Source organism: Rousettus aegyptiacus, unplaced genomic scaffold, assembly GCF_014176215.1.
Source record: "Rousettus aegyptiacus isolate mRouAeg1 unplaced genomic scaffold, mRouAeg1.p scaffold_m13_p_17, whole genome shotgun sequence".
Taxonomy (NCBI): domain Eukaryota; kingdom Metazoa; phylum Chordata; class Mammalia; order Chiroptera; family Pteropodidae; genus Rousettus; species Rousettus aegyptiacus.
In genome coordinates, this window is record NW_023416292.1 from 20,567,225 (window position 1) to 20,582,351 (window position 15,127).

At 33.8% G+C, this 15,127-nt stretch overlaps 1 protein-coding gene across 6 annotated transcripts in view; it reads left to right on the forward strand.

The window, feature by feature from the left end:
• The window catches only part of KIFAP3 (kinesin associated protein 3), a 124,377-nt gene that overhangs the window by 27,395 nt on the left and 81,855 nt on the right, over positions 1-15,127 (forward strand). For 5 of the 6 annotated variants that reach the window (XM_016148625.2, XM_016148628.2, XM_016148627.2 and 2 more), the window contains 7 exons: positions 2,544-2,698; positions 4,257-4,312; positions 4,853-4,994; positions 8,825-8,924; positions 10,038-10,162; positions 12,100-12,198; positions 14,434-14,612. In XM_016148625.2, the coding sequence (XP_016004111.1) occupies positions 2,544-2,698; positions 4,257-4,312; positions 4,853-4,994; positions 8,825-8,924; positions 10,038-10,162; positions 12,100-12,198; positions 14,434-14,612 (856 nt within the window). The remainder of the gene's footprint in view (positions 1-2,543; positions 2,699-4,256; positions 4,313-4,852; positions 4,995-8,824; positions 8,925-10,037; positions 10,163-12,099; positions 12,199-14,433; positions 14,613-15,127) is intronic. The other variant, XM_036234677.1, reaches the window with a different exon arrangement.

Consider the following 15,127-nt stretch of genomic DNA (forward strand, 5'->3'; position numbering starts at 1 on the left):
CAGTGGCAGCTGCTGAGGGTGAGGGTTTCGAGGAGACACTCATATGCATTGAGATAGGTCTGAAGTGAAACTGTCATTAAATTGGGGTGGTCAGCGTGATGGCTCAGGTCCAGAAGACTTGTATTTCCTTCTTCTTTATTGGGCAAGAGAATGTATAAACCCATCTTTAGTGAGTCCCAGTTTTCGGAATATTTCTTTATGAGAAACTGACGGTTATGGTTCAAAACTAATAAGGGTATTGTTCTTAATGGGCAAGGGTTGTCTAATGAAGATTCTATATTTTGATTATAGGAATAACCAATAAACATACAGGTAACATTTTCAAAAACTCCTAGCCCTACCTGTTTTTCCTTTGTCTTTTATAATAGGGGAAGGATTTAGGAGAGAGACCTATACACTAAAAGATGATCTATTACTTTTAATGGAAAGAAAATGAACCAGCTAATATATATGTTGGTAGAAACAAATCTAGAAAAAGATAGAAAGCTCTGCTTTATCAAATTGAGACAACACTACACACCCATTAGCTGGGAAAATTCCAGAACCCTGACAGCACCAAGTACTGGTGAGGATGTAGAGCCACAGGAACTCGCTGCTGGTGGGAACGTAAAGCGCTGCGGCCGCTTTGCAAGACGGCGTGGCAGTTACTCACAAAGCTGCACTAGGCTTATGATACACCCCAGGAATCGTGCTCCTGAGTACTCGCCAAACGAGTTGGAAACTTCCGTCCACACAAAACCCTGCTCTGCCATAAATCTTTATGGCAGCTTTGTTTATAATTGTCAACAATTGGTAGCAGCCAATATATCCTTCCATAGGTAGATAGTAAAGAGCGGTGCATCCATACAGTCGAGTATTATTCAGCACTAAAGAGAAATCAACTGTTCAAACTATGAAAAGACACGGAGGAACTCAAATGTATGTCACTAAATGGGAGAAGCTACATTGGAAAAGCTAGATCCTGTAGGATTCCAACTATATAACATTCTAGAAAAGATAAAACTAAAGTTAAAAGACAAGAGGTTGTCAGGGGTCAGGGGATGGGGGAGGAGAGAACATTTTTAGGGCCATAAAACTATTCTGTATGATACTAATGTGGTGGATACATGACATTTTGCACTTGTCAAAGCCCATAGAATTATACAACACAGAGTGAACCTTAATGTACACTGTGTCCTTAATAATAATGTGTGATTTTGGTTCATCAGTTGTAACAAAGGTCCCACACTAATGCAAGATGGTAATAATCGGAAAAATTTCATGGGGACGGGGATAATTTGGGTACATATGGGAATTCCGTATTTTATGCACAGTTTTTCTGTAAAACTGCTCTAAAGACTAGAAAGAAATTTTTAAAATGTATGTTTATAGCATTTCTATTGTGTCTATTCTCAGTCAGATTTATAGCAACTGTCAAGATTTCCCAGTCCTTTGCTGAAATTAAACGTGGAGTTTTTGGAGAGTTTTCCTCTGAATGGACTCTCCTTTCTAGCTCTGCATTCTGATGTGCAGTAATACTATACAAAAATATAATCAAAAGGTAGAATTATAAAAACATAATTGAAAGGTAGCTCATAGAATCCCAGATTTGGGGATGACTACATAGCTAGGAAGAATATCTACATCACTCTACTGGACTTATTTCAGGAGTTACCATCTACATCTGAATAATTTCATAGTTGCTCCGTATAGGACCTTTTTCTGAGATCTCTGCCTTTGCTGCCTCTAATACCTTGACGTGTCTCCAAATATTGGCCAGCTTCCCCCACGAAATAATTCTACACAGTGGCTACTTTTTTATGTTTCTCTTTGAACAGAAGCCTTGCATGAGCACATCTGCTTGAAAGAATCTTTTGCCACCAGTTTGAGTCTTCACCCTGAACCTTATTTGTTTTCATAGCTTTTCCTGGTACCGTGAATCTGTGTAAATGCAATTGCTTCAAGACTTGGAATAGCCTTTTCTTATTGAGCTTTTAATGAATCTCCTGGACTAAACTAAAAAAAAGAGAAGCTGATTTATTATTTTTTTAAATAGACTAACAAGTACATAATGTATTCATTTGTTCTTTAGAATTCTTCATATAAGGTTTAAAACGCATCCTGCTTTTATAGAATTTCCACTAGGACAACTGAATCCTAAATTATCAATTTTGTGTCTTGTCTTAACTGAAAAACATAAATGATTATGATTGTGGTCAAGAAAATTATTAATTTTTGGAGATATGGATTCTCATATCCAATGACTAAAGACTTTGTATATATATCATCAGGAAGACTTTTAAAGTAAGATCTCTGAATGTGCTGTCCTGCCTAGAAGAGGCAGATGCAGGTTTTATGTTCTTTTTATCTTGTTTGTCCAGCTCAAAGAAAACTATTGCTTTGCATTTTTCTAAGCGTAATTATATCTGATACTTTATTAAACTTTACTAAAATAGTCTAAGGTGCATTTAAATGCTTTATACATTATTTTTTTAAAGAAGTATTGTTTAAGTTATCACTTACTTTACTAATACCTGAGTTGGACAATTCTGATCTGTTTGCAGCATTCGTCTTAAGAGTCTCAACGCCAACACAGATATAACTTCCCTGGCACGGAAGGTGGTTGAGGAGTGTAAACTCATTCATCCCTCAAAGCTGAATGAGGTGGAACAGCTGTTGTACTATCTACAGAACCGACGCGACTCATTGTCAGGAAAAGGTAAGCAGAAGAATTCCTGACTTTTAACGCAAAACGAGTTGTTTGACTATAGTTTGTACTTTAGATATTTGAAGGGTGATTTTGTTTTTGTTTTTGCCAATGCTATGAATAAGTAAATGAAAGAATAAACAAACATTAGCTTCCTACATGTTGGGCTTTATATTAGATGTTTCAACACAAAACGATGTTTCTGTTTCATACTCTGTGTGTGTGTGTGTGTGCGCGCGCGCGCACGCATGTACACATATGCTGAAATAAGGAATACAAGCAAATGTCTGTCATATTGAGTTTAGAATAATAAAGGAGAGAATTTGGGGCAGAAAACTCATTTTCTCTGCTCCAACTAGATTTATAGTTTCTAAATTTTTTATTGACATTTAATTTATTATTTGAATGGATTACTTAAGTATCTAAATGTCAAAATATATGTCGTATGTGCTACACCATACTAAAGATACGTTTTATGAATCTTTCTTAAGAAAATATTACTCTTTCATTCCTCAACGCCCCTATTGTTACCGTTCTTCTACTTTTAATTCCCTCATAAAAGCACTAAGCTATTAAAATATTAGAGCTAAGTGATTGGTTATTTATAGAGACATTTTTAAATAATCTACGCCAATAATGAAACAAAATAGAAAGTCATCTTAGATTATTGAATGGTTACTTAATTCAGTTTCATAGTATTTATTAAGTTTACATACCTTTCTTTAACTGCGGGTGAATTCCTATATATGGTGCCCTTGAAATAACTTATAAATGCTTCAGTTTTTATTGTACTAATACGAAAAAAAATGAAATAAAATTTAATTTTTTTAAGTCAGTCAGCCTTCTTTCTCTATTCACAGCAAATAAAACACCTTGTGACTAATATATACTTTTATTAGCCCTAAATACAGTTACTAACACATTATATGATCAATATATATTTGTCGAATGAATCGAAGTGCTTTTTTTATTTAAAAGCAAAATTAAGCATGTTGAACTTGATTGCTTCCAACAACATAGCTGGCACTCAGTGTATACTTGTTAATAATAATTAATAATAAGTGCTGTGAGAAAAATGTCAAGAAGAATTTTTATTAAATATTTTATGATAGAATAGTCTTGCTAATATGTCTATAAATGATGAGAGATAACATCTTCGATAATTTAAGTATTTTTATTTGCCTTATTGATTTTTCTATTCCCACTTAAATATGAATTAAGAGGGGAAAAAGAGAAAACTTGAGACTGTTTCGCTTCTGGTTGACAAGTCTGGCTATTTACATATCCAAAAGGTTAACCAAGGTGGAAGTTAAAATTGCTGCCTATATAACTTGGGGATTATTTATAGATATTTATTTATTTATATTCTCCTTGATATCCTCAGTAGAACAGATAGATTATAGATGAGCATTTTAATGCATCAGAAAAAAAGATTATTTCATAAACTATTATTTTAAGATCCCCAACTTAGCTAGAATTAAACTCAGCTGCTAAAAATAAAAATTACTCAGAAACCTTAAAAACCTTGTTCTCATTAAAAAAAAAAACAAAAAAAACTCTCTTTTTACAGAAAAAAAAGAAAAATCAAGCAAGCCTAAAGATCCGCCTCCTTTTGAAGGAATGGAGGTAAGACTATTCTGATCTAATAGAAAACTGATTTTAAGGTCTTGCCTTTTACTGTCAGTAATTCATGCAATCATGTCGAACAGATGTGGAATTTTCTAAATGATTGAACTTAGAAGTATCTAAGAAAGGTAGAAAATAAGTATTTAATTGGTAAAGCAAAAAATTATTGGGTATGTTTTTAGAAAAGTAAGTTGTGAAATATTTTAAATATTATTGCAAGATGTTTTGAAATATCGTTTAATCTATTATAGCAGATACAAATTATTTTTCATTACATTTAAGATACTTTCTATTGATAGACCAAGTTTAGAGTTTGTATACATCCCGTTTTATTATATGGTTCATAACTGCTTGTGTACTGGGGCCCTAGCACCCACAGATCCAACTTCCCCCTCTACACAAAGATGGCACTATGAGTCATTCGAAATTTGCCTGTTATTATGAAGGGCAATATATCGATCACAAAATATCATCACTTTGACAGTGGCTCTGTTACGCATTATTCTTTTGGAGTACTTTCTAGCTCTTCCTCTGTTTCAGATTGATGAAGTGGCTAACATTAATGACATGGATGAATACATTGAGTTGTTATATGAAGATATTCCTGACAAGGTTCGGGGTTCTGCTTTGATCCTGCAGCTTGCTCGAAATCCTGATAACTTGGAAGAACTACTATTAAATGGTAACGTAGATTTATAAATATTAAAAATAGAAAAATTATTGCAAAATCTTATTTCTAAATTTATTATGTTAGAAGAACAAGCTAAAATTATACCTATCACTCAAAAAAGAATTTTTTATACCAAACTTAGGAATGCACTTATTTTCCAGCTCTTTATTACCTTTCTTCTTATTCAAATTTTTAATACGAGAGCATAATATTTGAATATTCTCTGGAGAATTCACAAATCATTTAAAGAATGGAACTCAAGCATTAATGGTACTATGTCTTTTCTTTTTTCTATTTTGAAAGACTTTTTAATTTTTTCAATTAAGATACATTATCAAACTTTTGACATTTGTGTACATATCTGTATGCTTTTATTAAATTAGTTAGAGTTCCAATATTTTCTTTCAGTAGCATAGGAAAAGATATTAATGTTTATAATTTCATTTAGATTGAATTTGCTTTTCCCTCATTACAAGTGGTAGGTAATAAAGACAAAGGTGATACAATGCTTTTCAAACCTTTTTTCTCAGTAATATCACTACGGAATTATTTTCAGTGCATAGTTTTCTGAGATTATACTTTTGCCAAAAATAAAACATGGGAGATGTCATTATCATCTGACTTCCATCACGTGAGAAGGAATACCTTGTGTCGTCTGCTGTGAAACTCCTTTTTATGGAGGCACGCCAGTACTTTATGGCTTAGAAAATATACACAGAGATCTGTCTGGGAGTCCTAGGATATTATCAGCATTCCAATTAGGAAATTTGTACATTTTAAGTATTTTTTAAATTGTACAACGCATATTAATATACATTTTCAAAAGAATTAGAGTATTATAGATATAAGACCCTTTTGACTGTTATTCTATAATTTGTTACGAGTTTGGAGTGCATTCATCCACTTCTTTTTTCATACTTTTACATATATATATATATGAGTATATGGTTTTTTCTGTATTAAAATATAGACTATTGCCTTATGAATTTTTATATTAATTATATCATACTTCTTGGTAATTCTTTCTCCATGCAGTAATATTTTGCCAGTTTGACTATGATGTGCTTAGGTGTTGATATCTTCAAGTTTATTTTGCTTGCAGTTTGTGGAGCTTTTTGGATATGCAGATTAATGTTTTTCATCACACTCAGTATTTTGGGGGGACATTATATTGTTAAGTATTCATTTTGCCCTTTTCTCACCTCTCCTCTTGGGACTCTCAGGATGTTTATGTTAGTATGCTCGTTGGTGCCCCAGGTCTTCGAGGCTCTGTTTATTTATTTTTCATTCTCTTTTCCCTCCATTCCTCACACTAGATAATCTTACATGACCTGCCTTTCTGTTTGTTGATTCTTTTTCTAGTTCACATCTACTGTTAAGATGTCTAATGAATTTTTCATTTCAGATATTGTATTTTGCCATTGCAGAATCTTCATTTGGTTTATTTTTTTAAATAATTTGTATCTCTTTATGGTATTCTTTGGTGAGACATCATTCTATTACCTTCTTATGCTTTAATTCTTTTGATATGTTTTCCTTTAGTTCTTTGAGTATATTTACAAGAGTTGATGTAAAATCTTTGTCTCATAAGCTCAGTGTGTGAGCTTCCTCATGGACAGTTGCTGTTGAGATGACTGTATTTCTTGATGATAGGATATACTGTCCTGTTTCTTTGCATAGCTCATATTTTGTTGTTCTTGTTGAAGTAATATCCTGGAAACTCTGAAAATCTGATTCCCAACCCTTCCAGGGCTTGTTATTTTTGCCGTTCGTTTGTTTAATGAGTTTCTTGATTCTGTATTCTTTGTGCAGCTGCTGAAGACCCTGGCTCAGTTAGTTTAGTGGTAGCTAATGATTGGATAGAGGCTTCCTTAAATGACTGGCACTAAGTGTCCCAGCCTTTGCTTAGGGGCTCTTTGTGTGTGGGTTGTGGCATGTCCTCTGCGCCTGAGCAGGTAATTTACAAGCTTTAGTCCTTACTTCCTGCTTGTACATTGCCTCGAGGTTGGTCAGAGGTGAGAGATTAGGTCCTTCTCTGGTCTTTCTGTGGTATGTGCCTGTCCCTCCACATTGTGCACGACCTTGTAGAATCCTAGGACTGTGTTGGAGCTTTCCAAAGATCCTGTGAGCATCTCATTTTCTAGTTTTTCCTTTTAAAGCCTCTCGTTAGCTCCAGCTGGCAAGGCTGCTGCATATGACTGCAGTGCTGCCTCTAGCGGTTTTCAAAACTGCCCTGGGAATGGAGCTTTTCAGCAAGCATCCAGGTAGGTCGGATAGTGACAGTTTTCTGGAGTAGGGATTTTGGGGACTGCCAGACTGTTCTGTTTACTGCAGTTGCTGCTGAGCTACAGTTTTCATAGATATCATAGTGATTTTCTTATATGTTATTTTGAGATCACTTTAACATATTCTCTAAAAAATCATAATGAAATTTTAATTATGATTGTATTCCACTTATAAATTAATTTTGTATTTTGACTTTCTGAAACTGATTTTCTTTGGGCTATTTATCGTTAACCCATATACAATTCCTGTAGCTGTATTTTTATTGAGATATTTCTCTATTTGGTACTAAAGGAGAAAAATGAAATAAAATTTGGAAAAAAGGTCACTAAACATATGCCTAAATTTATGACATGATAGTATATCATTTTCTAAAGAATATTCTAAGAAATATTATTTCCTTTGGCTTATCGTGGGGAAATGCCTTTGGTAATACTAGAATAAACAAAGTAAAACCAGGTGCTTTGTTAAATAGGACTTTTGGGGGCCTTTGCTCTTAATGTACAGGATACCCATTTACTTAACTCCAGAATGGTTTTGGAGTCAAACATAATACACCAGTGCTCTGCATAATGAATATGAATAATATTATGAAATGCCATTATAGGATGTTTTTCAGTTTGATGAAAAAATGTCTTACTAAGTGGATTAATAACATAGTGAATTCTTGCTTCACAATCTGAATTGCCAGAAAGCTCAAATAAACTGAACACTTTCATTACAATGATCAATACTGATAATTCAGACAATGAGGTATAATAGATCCTGAGTGCCAATCAAAGAAAGTTGAATTAAGAAAAACACACAGATATTTTGTTTAACATTTATTATTTTAAGAATTGGTAAGTCATGTAGCAACACTAATTTAAAACCAGTCTCATTACTTTATATCTACTTAATATGTCTACTTAATATTCCTGTTAATCAATTTATTAATTTCACCTTTTTCAAGATAAAAATCTAGCAGGCATGTATATTAATCTACCCTGAAGCTAATTTTGTGAAAGATTTTTTGTTTTATTTATGTCTTTTGGCATCAATTTAACATGATATTAAAAATGTTAGACATTTTTCTGTGTATGAGTTTTATTTGGTTATTAATTTACTTTAATGGAGCTAGTGTTAGCCTACTAAACTACTCATTATTTTTTTAGAGTTGCTCTGTTTTTTTTTTTTTTTAACTTATTCACAAACACCCTAAATCAGATGTTAAAAAAGAAAAAAAATGATACTGCTGTAGCAAGACTACAAGTGGAAATGCAACTCAAGAAATAAAGGGTCTTATTATTTTATTGTTACCCATAGCATATATATGTTACTTTATCTAAATCATATTTTTCTGTTTACAATTACGCACTTTTAAAGCTGAACGTTAGGAGTTTTTAAGTAAAAGTTGGATTTCAGTTTTAAAAATAGCTTCTGTGTTGGAAAGAAGCATCCTACTTTTTTGTCCCAGTTCTATCCTTTGTTATTTATTAATAAGTAGACATTTAAAACCAATCACCCTTTGTTCCAGTGGCAGGCGAGTGATTATTTCTGTACTTCCCTGTTTTCTGTAGAGACTGCCCTTGGCGCATTAGCCAGAGTCCTGAGAGAAGACTGGAAGCAAAGTGTAGAGTTAGCTACAAACATAATCTACATCTTTTTTTGTTTTTCCAGGTAAGTTTAAAAATTAGGAAATGAAAGTGCTAGCCTATCTGTATTTCTCTGTTTGTAGCACGGGTTTAGTCTGTAGGTGACTGGTGCACTTGGTCTGCTGTGTGTCGGCCCTGTGCTTTGCCACTGAACTCTCACCGATACCCATTCTCTGTCCTCTCTGTTGGTCTGGCTCTCACTCAGTCCGCACTCACTCACCCAAGCGCGTACATTCATACACGCACGCGCATGCACACACCCAGGGGAGGAGAGTGTAATGGTTGAGAGGCGTAAAATATGGGCTCTGGAAGTAGACTGTCTGGATTTGAATCCAAGTCTTGCTATTTATTAGCTGTTTGGTCCTAGTTACATTAATTAATGTCACTGTGCCTCGCTTTCCTCATCTGTAAACTGAATGGTGATAGCACCTCCTTCAGATAGTTTTTAGAATAAAGCCTAACCCAGAGTAAGTACCAGTAAATGTTACTATTTTACACACACACACACACACACACATGCACACACATGGCTATGTGCATGCAAACACATACCTGTTATGCAACCTTATATTTGACACGTATATTCTTTAAAAGATGTTTATTGAGACACTGTAAAAAGTTTCTAACCAAGTCCTATAGAATTGCCTTCCTCTATTCTAAAAATGTGTCAGCATTAGATTAAATTAAATTTTTACTGAATAAATATTTGGATGAGTGAACTTTCCAGGAAACATAGGCAAAACCCAATTGCTAATACTTTACTAGTTTATCCTCTGGTATTAGTTTTATTCAATAATAGTTTTGTTATATTATTAGCTTTGTTAGGTGGTAGTCTAAATATTTATTTTGAAAATATCTGAATAGTTCAAGTCATAGTTAATTATAAATAATGTATTTTATTTAATTACTAACTTAAAAATAATTTCATTATATTTCAGGTAAAGGTAGTATGGTAAAATAGAGTTAAAGTGATCTCATAATTTTAAGTTTTCTTAGTAAGCTGTGGGTGTGTTCACTTATTGAAATATGTATGGTAAATTTATTTTCTATATTGTTTGTACCAGTATTTATCAAAGCAAATTTCCTGAACCCACAAAATGTCTTCTTTTAAGTGCATACTAAAATCTCTTCTTTAAAGCTTTTCTCAGTTTCATGGACTTATCACTCACTATAAAATTGGAGCTCTCTGTATGAATATCATTGATCATGAATTAAAAAGACATGAGCTTTGGCAAGAAGAACTTTCTAAGAAGAAGAAAGCTGATATCCTTTTAGAGTGGCGTGTCACCCCGCTGTTGCCTGTTGCCATGAGCTTTGGACGGATGCGGTGGTTTTGTTTGCTTGTTTTTGTTTTGTTTGTTTTTTGCCATTCAGATTACTTGGGAAAATGCAAGAGTGTTTTGAAGGTTAAGATGAAGACTGAAAATCTCGGAATGAATATAGTTTGATATACACTTTTCATCTCTTTATCTCTTTGATTAGTTGATAAGATAGAGGAAGCAAATAATAGTGGTCCTAGATAATTGAATTTATGAGTCTCTAAGTAGCTACACTTATGTCCCTTAAGATCCTTCGGTTAGCTGAAGGCTGGCTCACCACAGGCTCATGTATTTCTTTCTGTGCAATAGGTGATTTTGATTGGAATGGGTGTGAACTTAATGATGAACATAATTTTAAATTCTATTTTTTTTAATTAAGGGCAAAAATACTTTTCTTAAATGTTCAAATTTGAGGGGCCTGCAGAATGGGAGAACCTGTGAAAGAAACCTTTAAAATGATCTATTTTAACGTATCTTTCAGTACAGAAATCTTTTCTGCAACTTCCCTTACCACTGAGTTATTTAGTCTCTTCTTGAACAATGTCACCGCATGTTGACTTAGCTTATTCTGTGATTTGGCAGTCTGTTTATTATAATGTTCTTTGCTTAGTATAGTAAATTCCACTCCCCAATAACTTCTATCCCTAGGTCCTAATCTTACATACAGAAGTGATATAGAATATGGATATTTTCTTGAACATCGCAAGCAATATTGGTAACTTTCCTTTGAACTCAAAATTTATTGATCTCTCTTAAAAGGTAAAAGTATTATTCCCATCGTGCAGAGTAGCATGTTTCTTACCTCCCCTTCATGGAACCCCCCAAGACGCTGTAAAGACACACCTTCACACACTCATGAGCTTTGGCTCTTCTTAATTAGGGTCTTTCCATGTTTAGAAATTTTCTGTGTATGCTATAAGCTTATGACATCTCGATTGGTATTGCCTTCAACTACAGGGACAACTCAAAAATCTTGGAGAGTTTAGATTATTTCTGGAGTCCCAAGTCTCCTGTGGGTACCTAAAATTCATTTAAACTGGAGGGGTGAGGAGGGGACACTAATGGGACTTTTAGCAACATTAATTTCTACATTGTGATAGTTTGGTGACAAGAACTGATGTTTTAAGACATTCCGTATTCCTCTAAGTATCAGACACCATTGGTTGTAAGATACAGCACTATTTATGAACCACTAACAAAGAAAAAAATGCTTCCAATTAAACTATGTGTTATCATGGATTATAAGACAAATGTGAATTCTAGAGATATTACAGTATTGGCAAAAGTGTCTTAGGATCAATGGATTACAGTAATTGAAGAAATATAAAAATGACCTATCAGAATTTTGGCCACTTCTAATATATTGCTGTTTTATTAAGTTGAGGTAGAAGATGTAATTTTAAAATTTTGTTTACCTCTAACGTTGGGATATTTCTCTTTTGACATTCAGTCCGAAGATGGTGCTAAAAAGCTTTATATCTAATCCATATTTCTGTGAAGAAGAATCCAATATTCTTATTAACTAAATCACTCTCTAAGGTAGTAATCTTTTTGGTACATGGGCCCACTTGATAATTCGTTGAAAGTTAGAAACTCATGCACATACATAAAATCTTTGCATATGATTTCTGGGAGCTCCAATATTTGGTGAGGCCCAAACATGTGTTCACCCAAGGACTCCAGAGCCATCCTTGAACCCTTGGTTAAGAAGTCCTGTTATAACACAATTATTGAGCAGAGAATAAGATTTTCTTTAAACTATTGGTTAGAGAAAATAACTGGATAACGTACATAAACTGTAATACCACTGCTCTTCGTAGTATTTTTCAGTATGTTTTCTTTGCTTCAATGAGTACGGATGATGATCCTTAACTTCTTTACTTGATGAAGACCCTGAAAACCAAACCTTGAGGAAAGATTATGAAAAAACCTTTAAAAAATACCAGGGACTTGTAGTAAAACAGGAACAGCTCTTACGAGGTATGAATTGCAATGAGAAAAGCAACAATGTGCTTACTCTGCATTGAGTTTGTTCCATTTTTTTTTTTTATTGGATCAGTATAGCTAATACCAGAATAACTGAAAGTTTTATTAATTTTAATATGTAACCAATTCTTCTATTTTATCTGTAGATAATAATGTTTTAAATATCACTCAACTCTTTCACACCAAAAGGCCCCATTCAGCTTTTAAATGTATATATACTTGTTATTTTTTTAACTCAGAGATGATTTTTTTAATCCAGTGTGACTTTTCATAAATAAGAATCTTGTGTCTAAAACCCTAACATATTTATGTAGTGAATTATTTTGTCACTTTCTTAGGAAATTAATGTAAAATTTTTCAAAATATTTCTCTGTGTAATGAAAAATAGTCTCTTTGTGGGGTTTATTGAGAGATGTTCACTAGTTTGATTCCTCAGGCTTTCAAAAGATGCAAGATATTTGAAGATTAGCGAGAATGATGTGGGACTTTCAAGTGCGCATTCAGTTCTGCTTTGTCACTGACTACTGATATTTTCCCAGCTTTATTGAGATATAGTTGACATGTAGTGCAAGGTGTACAATGAGATAATTCGATACATGTATATATTGTAAAACGTTGACTACAATAAAGCTAGTTCGTACATCCTTCACCTCAGATAATGACCATTTTGTTGTCGTTGGAGTGAGAACATTTAAGTTCTGTTCTTATAGCCACATTCAAGTGTACAACACAGCATTGTTAACTGTATACAGCCACCATGCTGCCCATTAGATCCCTGTGCTGTTCATCTCATAACTGAAAGTCTGTACTCATTGACCGATGTCTCCCCATGTCCCCTACAACCCAGCCCCTGGTAACCATCAGTCTGCTCTGTGTTTCTATGAGTTCAACTATTTTAGATTCTCTACATAAGTCAGAGCATACAATATTTGCCTTTTCTCTGTCTGACATATTTCACTTAGCATAATGCCCTCAAGGTTCATCTGTGTTGTCACAATGGCAAAATATTCTTCTCTTTATAGATGAATAATATTGCATTGTGTATATACGTATGTACACATTTATATATCACATCTCTTTTATTCAGTCATTCATCAGTGAACACTTAGGTTGCATCCATGTCTTGACTATTATGACTAATATGAGTGTAAATTTCTTTTTGAGATCATTGTCTCATTTCCTTTGAACACCTACGCAGAAGTAGGATTGCTATAAAATGTGTATAATACTTCTTTCCTCATAAAATTGTCTCAAAAGTAAAATGGATTTCTATTCACATATCAACTAGTACAGTGCCTGGCGTACAATAGGTACTTAATTAGTGTGAATTGCCTTTCCAATAGTTGTGAAATTAAACGTAACATATATGTATGCATATATTCTGTTTATAAGGGTTTAGAGATGGTTCGTAAGAATACGTGAAATGGAATACTAAAATGATGATTAAAATCAAGGCCGTAGGCAAGCACAAAGATTACGCTGACCATAATAGCCTGTGTAATTCCGACAGGAACCTTTGAAGTGTTAACTGAGGCTTTCTTTCAGGGCACAATGGAAAACATTAGCTGTTACATAATCCTCACTGTCAAAAGGGGACAATTATTTGAGTTATGAGAATGTAATTATTTGTATTACAAGTATCTAAAAGAAATTTTACCTAGAACTAGTGGACAGTGACTTTAGCTTTGTCTAATGTCACAGTTAAATTACTGAATTTCATATGACCATTTCCTGTAGTGACTCTCAGAAAATCAGTTTGAAAATTTTAAATGTTTTAATATCCTCAAATTCAGCCTTAGCTATACAATACATTTTGGATTATAGCTCTTTTTAACATGGCCGCCTCTAGTCGTTGAAGTTTTACCTTGTTTTCTACATGTATAAAATTATTTTTCCCCATCTGCTTGATTTATTATTTGCTAACATATACCTTTAATTGCCATATGATTATTATTAAGCTCTCAGCTTCAAGAGGGTAGAGATCATTGTCTTATTTGGGTTATTGTGTCCTTAATATCATATGATTATTATTTTACATAAATCATGTTTTTATAACATGTCACTCAATAGCAATAAATGTTTTCTAATGGATGAATTAATAACCAGTTAAAATTTCAAAATAACGTATTCTCTTCTGGGTACTGCATGTGTTACTTTGGTGACGGGAGGGTGGTCGCACTGCTGGCTCAACACGCCGGTCACCTGGCTGTATCTGCCGCCCTCCTCTAGTGGCTCTTTACCTGCTGCTGAACCTTGCAGAAGACACGCGGACGGAGCTGAAGATGCGGAACAAGAGCATAGTCCACATGCTGGTGAAGGCCCTCGACCGCGACAATTTCGAGCTGCTGATTCTGGTTGTGTCGTTCTTGAAGAAACTCAGCATTTTTATGGAGAACAAAAATGACATGGTAACTTCACGTTGAAACAGTCCATGTTTGCTATTTTTAAGTTAGAATATTGTTATAAAAAGTAAACACATTATCTGTCCCCTTACTCTGATGATTCTGAAGGAAAATCATATAATAGCAGTAACTCCTTTAAATGGCTTCGTTAGGAAATATAACGTTCCTTGTTAGTACTCCAGATAATTGAAGCTTTATGGATAAAAACCTTTTCTTAATATTGTTTAGAATGAGTCTTTTCATATTAAATGTAATATATAGAAAATAATATAAGCTTAAGATTGGGTTTTAGAATCATCTGGCTTTATTTTTTCCCATGTTTGTTTCTCCTGCATTTCTGGTATCATCAGTATGTGGAATTACAGTTTAGCCCAGTCTCTTCTCTCTCACTTACCCTTCCAGTTAGTAGCCACTGCCGTGGGTTGTGCTTCTTCAGTACCCTTCTTCCTATTTCCAGTGTGAGCGTATTCGTTTATGCCTCTTTATTTGTGCCTTCTTCATTTCTTGTTTTAATTGCAACA